Below are 8,137 nucleotides of genomic sequence, written 5' to 3' on the forward strand. Positions count from 1 at the left end.
GTATTATGGAAATATGAAAATTTTAAAATAAGGCCTTTGAAGCAGAATGAAGGGAGTATCTTGTACGAATTTCTAGTAACGTGACAGGAACGTGGCAGACATCTCTGATTTGTCACATATTGAGTTGGTCACATGGTAACAGTTCAGTGTCACATGGTATTGTTTATGCATGGTCTGCTCTGTCCACATTGTACGGTGCTGCTACTGCAGCAAGTAAGTAGACTGACGTATGCAATCACGCGGCCATGTTCATCACAAAAATAACAGCCTTATACCTCGCGGGCTCTCCGCTGGGAGCAACTAGTATAGAATCTGCACTTGTGGTGCAAAAATAGAAAAACGCATTCTGGGCCATTGGATTGAAGATGAATGGCACAGAGGTACCTCCTGCCACTTACTGTACATTTTTTAGAAAACCCCCCGCTAGTAGTCAGATAAAAAACATGACTTCCACTGTAAACACCTCACCTTTCTCATATTCGTTCATTTTGTCCTTGGTTTATAAGACTAATTTTCAAATCGTCAGAGCATTGATGCTTCAGCTTTATACTTGTCTAATGGATGGTTTCATGTATATACAAGTACAATACTGGCTTCTACTATATGTCTATCAATCGTGCAAGAAAACTAAACAAGTTGGTTACCAAAGTGTGTCAATATGTATCACAAATATAAGTGAAGATGAGAAAATTAAGTCAAGCTAGACCATTTCAGGCACATGTTAGACTGGACAATTCCAATCACAAATATTGGAATTATTTGAGTACATGTCAAGCTAGACCATCAGTTGCACAAATATTCAAGTACACGTCAAACTAGACCCTTCCCGGGCACACATATTTGTCAATCTGGCGCATCCACGAGAGACATAGGAGTACATACATATGAAGTGACACATAAGATGACATGATCATTTCTAGTGCGTGACCAGTAAGAATGAGTGTGAAGGACTTAAGGATCACAACTGAACAAACATTGCTTTAAAAAATTGTATCAGCTTTGCTATCCTGATGGTATATGACAGGAAGTTCTTCTCTTGCCTCCAGTTATACTGTTTCTTGCTCTTGGAACTTCATATGCCTGGGAAAGATTACACAAAACAAATACTGTTTTTATTTGCTTACAACCAGGTGAGACAGCAACAACTAAGATTCTCTAGAAGCTGTAAATAATTCTTCAAAATGACCCAAGAGCAACGGCAGGGGCAGAGCTTAATACTAGTCAATGAGCTCTAAACTACTCATCATACCCAGAGCATAACAAGTGTTCTACACCAAAATCCAGATGTCTGACTTCTCAATCTCCTGAAACAAAACAAATTCAGAAGTCATCTCCAATTGCATGGTTGCAAATTAGTAGAAGGCTACAGGCTGCACCACGCATGCCGGTGCAGCTCAGGCAGCTAGCTAGCTAGCTCTCTCTACTCTGCATCTGTACTTCTACTGTTTCTGTAATGTTATTAAACCCTTGTTGGCTAACTGTTAGTCAAAAATGCACATATATCTATTATTTGATGTCTCCAATCGAGGTATCTCCCACAAGCTAGATACTGGAGTGTGAAACAATTGACCGGCGTCAGTTCATCAAAAGCCTTGAGTTTTGTTAGTTAAATCTGCAATATGCATACCCCCATGCCAGCAAGCACACTAGCTCAGAACAACAACAAATTCTTAACTAGCTAGCTAACCAGACATGTTGCAGGTTAATTAGATGGACGAGACATTATTGAGTCGGCTTGATTTTGCCGGATATGCATATGTTGTCCCACCGTTGACGAGTTTCCCCACAACATGTCACCTGTGCTCCATAATCAAGGGAATTTATATTCACTTTTCAATCACCGCTTGAAAGCAATTCAACTAGAAGCTAGCTAAATTTAGCTAATAATTTGACCGATGTACGTGTAAGATCCGCAATTGAAGGAATGCCAAATTGATAACTGTGTGCACTCTCGGCATACTTCCCCTAGTTAGATCCATAGTCAAATTCAGTCAAAGACATGTGCACTGCCTCCGAAATATTCATGCTTTGATTCAATACTCACTCCGATCCAAAATAAACCACGACACTTACTTTTGGATTGGTGGGAGTAGCATATACATGTCGCAATGGATTAAATGGAACTATGTAGTGGAGTACAAGCAGTATACTATTATGTGCATTCAAAATTGTTACATGTGATGGGTAAACATAGAACATGAGGTAAATCAGTGGCTACGTTGGCTGGGCATGTGCCCAGACACGAATACAAACTAGACTTCCCCATTAGATAGAAATATATGGGTGAGAGAAAAGATACCTTGATACTGAGCCAGTGAGGGGATGGAGTCAGGAAGAAGAGCTGGCGCGTGTAGCCGTCGGGGCTGCGTATTCTCTAACAACTCTGAGCCGCGGGTCTTCGGATCTGCCGCAAACCCGTCGGAGTCCGGCATGGTGGAGGCTAGATGGTGACCTAGGCAGCTGTGCCCGAGGCGCCCGCGGCCATCGGCGAGGACGACTAGCGACGGCGACGAATCCCTGCGATGATGCGCCGCGCGACGTTGGGCCTGGCCGGGAGGCAGATCCACGCGACCTTGAAGCCGGAGTGGAAGACAGGAGGCAAGGAGAAGAAGCTGTGGAGGGGAGCCAACACCGGATCTGGCCTGGACCGCCGACAGCGTCGCTCGCCGGCAGGAGAGGTCGAGAGGGCCGATGGAGGATTGGGGATCTGAGAAGGATCCGAAGAGAAAACATGAGGACCAGAGGGATATTTTTGCACAGAATTATGTAACCGTGAGTACAGATTCCTCCACCTAGATCCTTACCATTCATCTCAAATCCAATGGTCCAGAATCCTTTTTCTATTTTTGCACCAGATGTCCAGATTCTATACTAGTCGTTCCAGTGTTGCTAATTCCCTCACCTCCATATCCATGGGCTCTACGGATGTGTTTAGTTTACCGGATAGATTTAGGTGGTTATGGGTATCCCCAACTAACTGGCTAGGGATAGCCAATTTTTGTGTTTGGTTGAGAGGATGATAAGTAGCTAGGGATAGCCAATTCTATGTTTGGTTGGAAGGACGATAGATGGATAGGTTGTTGAGATGACTCTCTTTGGCAGAAATGGTGAGATTACCCACTATATAATGTATGTCATTCGAACAATATACAGATTTCAAAAGCCCATACCAAAATTTCTCACGGACGCGTGAAACACACACGCATACAACATGGCTGAAACACATCACATCACGATTGAATCTCTGCATCGCCTGGCAACTCCGGTCGCCGCTCCCCTCGCGCTACAGCCACATGCCTGCACGCTACACCCCCGTCTCCCCCGGCTCTTGCAGCCACACGCCGCCGCGACACCCCTGCTAGCTGCCTTTGCCACCTCTGTCACATGAGATCCGACCCGCGATGCTCCAGATCTACGATGGGGTAGGGGATACCTGAGAGAGAGAAGATATAGGGCGCGGACGTACCTTGCTCCGGCCACCGCATCAACGCCGCGACCCTTCGTCCAACCGCCGTCTGCACGATCTGTCGTTGCCGTTCCAGCCGAGGGGAGAGAGAAGATTTGTTCTGCGGAGGGGGTGAGCGAGGGAAAAACGGTTCGGGGTGAGGCGAGCGAGGGTGGCTGCCCATATCCGCCAGTTTTCGGCGGATGAGCGGAGCCTGAGTTTTGAGGAATATTCCCAGAATCTGGTTGCCCATATCCTCTCTCGCCAGCGAACCAAATGCATGGTATCCCAAAAAAACTGGCTATCCCTGTCCTTCGGATGGCTATCCCGTGAACCAAACACATCCTATATCTAATTCTCCCAACGTTTCGATCTCTCATTCACATGCGATGGCCTTGTCCGCCATGCGTACAAGGAAGAGGAAAGAAGACCTCGACCTCAAGGTGGAACTCTCTCTCGACCTTTGCATGCACCATTCCTCGCAGCCCACCGAGCAAAATTTCACCACAGTTTGTAGATGATAACCCCTCTAGCTAAAGAGCGAAGATTCTCTCATCACTCATCACTCATCACTCACCACCATCCAAAGCAGGAGGCCCCAGAAAAATTCATCACAGTTAATTGTGGCTCTGTATGGCAGTGAGCCACGACACGGTGCTACCACCATGTGAGCCTGGTGCTTTTGTCTCCGGGTAGACACAGTGCAACAGTGCACACCACGGCCCGAACAGAACCCTATGAAGCTGTAGGTGTATCGCAGATGCCTTTGACTGTTCATGATGATCATGCGCTGATTCCACACGAATATGAGCTGCTAGGATAGTCATATGCTGTCTCAAATATTATCAGTGCACTTTGCTACACGATTAGTTTTTGACCAACTAACTTTTCACAAACCGGCTTAGTAATTTTCGCCATGTAGGTGGGTGTCGGGACCTCTATCTATATAAGCGTTAGCTAGCAGACTCCTCGGTAGAAAACAAATACGCTACGCTTAGTACCACCAGCCGCACAAACGGCCGGAGGAGGCAGCTAATGAGCTCCATGGCCGCGGAAATGGCTGCCGTCGAGGAGGAGGCGTGCATCTACGCCATGCAGCTGTCCTCCACGGCTCTCCTGCCGCTGACGCTCAAGAACGCCATCGAGCTGGGCATGCTCGAGGTCCTGATGGGCGCCGGCGGCAAGATGCTGTCACCGTCTGAGGTGGCCGCGCGGCTGCCGACGCCGACGACCAACCCGGACGCGCCGGCCATGGTCGACCGCATGCTGCACCTGCTGGCATCCTACAAGGTGGTGTCGTGCGAGGTGGAGGAAGGCACGCACGCGCGGCGGTACGGTCCCACGCCCGTGTGCAAGTGGTTCACGCCCGACCACGACGCCATCTCCATTGCCCCTCTGCTCCTTCTCACCAATGACATGGTCCCTATGGAGAGCCTGTAAGTATATACTCCCTTCATTTCTATTTAATTCGCATATAGCTTTATCTCGAGTCAAACACTCTACTCCCTCTGTTAGGAAATATAAAAGCGTTTAGATCACTACTCACGCTCTTATATTTCCTTACGGACGGAGTAAGTTTTACTAAATTCATAAAAAAAACGTCTACAATACCAGTCAATATCATTAGAATTGTTGTTCATATATTTTCATACCATATATATTTATATTTTAAATGTTTAGATTGTTTTCGGTTAACTTGGTCAAACATTATAAAGTTTGACTTAGGTTAAAACTAATATGCCGAGTACAAAAACATAGGGAGTAATAGCACTCATTCCCTCCTGAAACATAAGTTGTTTTTATAGGGTAACTAGCCTTAAAATTTATATTGGGACGAAGGTTGTATGCATTTATGTATTCCTAAAGGGCCTGAACCTCTTTTTTTTTAAACGGCTTATATATCTAAAAAAAACTGTAGTATTCCTAAAATACTTAGAAAATACTTTGCAATCAAATAGGGCCTGAACCTCTTTTTTTTAACAGAAAAGGCGAAAGAAACGAGTCGGCCGCTAGATATTCGACAAACTCATCTGGCTATCAAGCTGCCGCTCGATCCCCTGTCCTGCGTGTTCCTTAATGCGAATGAGATAACTAGGCTGGATACGTTGATCATAGAAAGGATCCGAAGCAATCCATGGCTATCCATTAGAGAGCAGCCAAGGTCTGGAGAGGCGATCTCATCTCTCTTAACGAGTACTACTACTAATCACGGCTAGCAATTGCTAGCTACTAGCTACGAATAGATGCACGATCAACAGCTAGCTAGTAAATTTTACAACATTACATGGTGTAACCAAACAGGTCCTCTGAATTGTGAATACTTCAAAAAAGGTTGTTATATCAAAACCGTGGTATTTTTGTACATGCATGCTAAATTACTGTACTTTTTGATACTTTGGTTTTTTTAGTACTTTGCTATCAAACAGAGCCAAGTTGTTTTTGTAGGGTAACTAGCCTTAAAAAGGGCTTACATATTGGGACGAAGGTTGTATGTATTTATGTATTTCTACAAACATTAGTTAGTATTAATATAAGCTGAAGCTCGAATTTGTTAAACGATAAATAATTTGCAGGTATCATTTGAAGGACGCGGTCCTTGATGGTGGCCTCCCATTCCACAAGGCACATGGGATGACAATGTACGAGTACACCAAAACGGACACGCGCTTGAACCGTGTCTTGAACGAGGCCATGAAGGGCTACAGCACCATCATCACCGGAAAGCTTGTCAACTTGTACACGGGCTTCCATGACATCGCCACCCTTGTAGACGTGGGCGGCGGCGTTGGCGCCACCATATGCGCCGTCACCTCCAAGTACCCGCACATCAAGGGAATCAACTTCGACCTGCCCCACGTCATCACCGAGGCGTTGCAATCCCCCAGCGTGCAGCACGTTGCTGGCGACATGTTCAAGAACGTGCCCAGCGGCGACGCCATCGTCCTAAAGTGGATCCTCCACAACTGGCCGGACGAGCACTGCACAACTCTACTAAAGAACTGCTACGGTGCACTTCCCGCGCACGGCAGGGTTGTCATCGTAGAAGGCATCCTGCCGGTCAAACCGGAGGCGACGTCCAGGGGGCAGCAGGCGTCCCTCACCGACATGATCATGCTCACGCACACGGCAGGCGGCAAGGAGAGGAACCAGAGGGAGTTCGAGGAGCTTGCCAAGTCCGCAGGGTTCACCGGTGTCAAGACCGCCTACATCCACAGTAACACCTGGGTCATTGAATTCACCAAATAGATGCATCTCATATCTCTTCGCGTTGGTTGTTGCTCCCCAAATCTGCATAATGCGTACCACCTTTCCTTGACCCCGAATAGCCTATAATAAACTGATTTGCTAAATCTCGGTCCACTGAAATCTAGTTAAGTCTCGCTTGACTTCATAGCCATTCGATTTTGATGCATTAAGACTTGTGCAAGGCTATTAAAATTGTGTTTATGTCTAGTATCATATACGTACGAGTAACTCCGTGGCTCGTATTACCCTGATAGTAACATTCTTATCCCGGCCCTTAGAAGGGTTATCCATACACGTGGCAGAGCATTGTTTCTGGAATCCAAACTTTTAAAAGGGGGTTTATTTGGAGAATTAGGACTGGATCAAAGATTAAGATCTAGAATGACCCTTGGATCCTATCAAGTGCTTTACCGAAAGTTATAACTCCATGAGGGAAGACTCGGTTATTCAAAGTAGAAGGTTTAATTGACCCGCACTCAGGAGAGTGGGATGAAGATCAGCTGCAATCAGATTTTAACCTGGTAGATGTTGACAGGATACTCAGAATTCCTCTCAACGTGGTGGCTGTGCAGAATTTCGTGGCATAGCATTACACAACGTCAGGACGTTCCAGTCAACATATCATACAAACTTTAGCCACCAATAAGGTCCTAGCTGATGGTCAAGGTGGTGTCCAAGAAAATGGTATCTGGAAGGACAATTGGAGGCTCCGAGTTCCTTTCAAGATTAAACACTTCACGTGGAAAGTTCTAAGGGGTATTTTTCTCCCCTGCTTTGGAGTTCTTGTGAGGAGGCACATCCCTCTCAAGTGCCCGTTCTGCAAGGTGGGTTTTGAAGATATCGAGCATTGTTTGTTTACATGTTGTTGTGCAGTGGTTGTTTGGACTGAATTGGGACTAAATGAAGTGATCAACAAAGTAGTGATGGAGGACCGATCGAGATCAGGTACTATGGAGATCCTAGAAAGAAACCAATCGCATGTTGGGGATGTACCAGTGGCGGAGCTGATTGTAGTGGCTTCTTGGTTCATATGGTGGCAGCGTCGCTAGTTTGTGAAGTCGGAAAATATCCAAACCTCATACCAAATAGCTATCTCCATTAAGGTATTAACAACAAACTTTGTAAGAGCATCAACCTGAAACAACCAGCCCGGAACAAAGATCATATGTGTAAGAGACCAAATAAAGGAAGAGTTAAGATCAATGTGGATGCTTCTGAAAGCGCGGGTTATCTCCAGAGGGGGGCGAATGGGAGATTTTCAGAAATTCGTCAAACTCTGAAGAATTTGGCGAAGACCACGGTGAAGAGATAACATAAAGGAAACTAAGTCATCACAGAATCAGTGTACATGCAATCAGGATATGTAAGAGTGAAGAACATGCAATCAGACAATCATACGAGCATGAAGAATATGAATCGAGGAAATAAAGATAGAGTGATGAAATT

At 45.8% G+C, this 8,137-nt stretch overlaps 1 protein-coding gene and 1 long non-coding RNA gene across 2 annotated transcripts; one reads left to right on the forward strand and one right to left on the reverse strand.

Moving 5' to 3' along the window:
* Positions 1–721: 721 nt before the first annotated feature.
* LOC123040230 (uncharacterized) lies at positions 722–3,446 on the reverse strand. The gene is made up of 2 exons (XR_006418100.1): positions 2,300–3,446; positions 722–1,304 (listed from the first exon to the last, which is right to left on the reverse strand). It is a non-coding gene; the product is annotated as an uncharacterized lncRNA (long non-coding RNA).
* A 961-nt stretch (positions 3,447–4,407) lies between these two features.
* On the forward strand, positions 4,408–6,861 carry LOC123043328 (tricetin 3',4',5'-O-trimethyltransferase-like). The gene is made up of 2 exons (XM_044465746.1): positions 4,408–4,881; positions 6,019–6,861. Exons 1-2 carry the CDS (start codon positions 4,481–4,483, stop codon positions 6,689–6,691), a joined length of 1,074 nt encoding a protein of 357 aa, XP_044321681.1. The 5' UTR covers positions 4,408–4,480; the 3' UTR covers positions 6,692–6,861.
* The last annotated feature ends 1,276 nt before the right edge of the window (positions 6,862–8,137 follow it).

This window comes from Triticum aestivum, chromosome 2B (assembly GCF_018294505.1).
Source record: "Triticum aestivum cultivar Chinese Spring chromosome 2B, IWGSC CS RefSeq v2.1, whole genome shotgun sequence".
NCBI lineage: Eukaryota > Viridiplantae > Streptophyta > Magnoliopsida > Poales > Poaceae > Triticum > Triticum aestivum.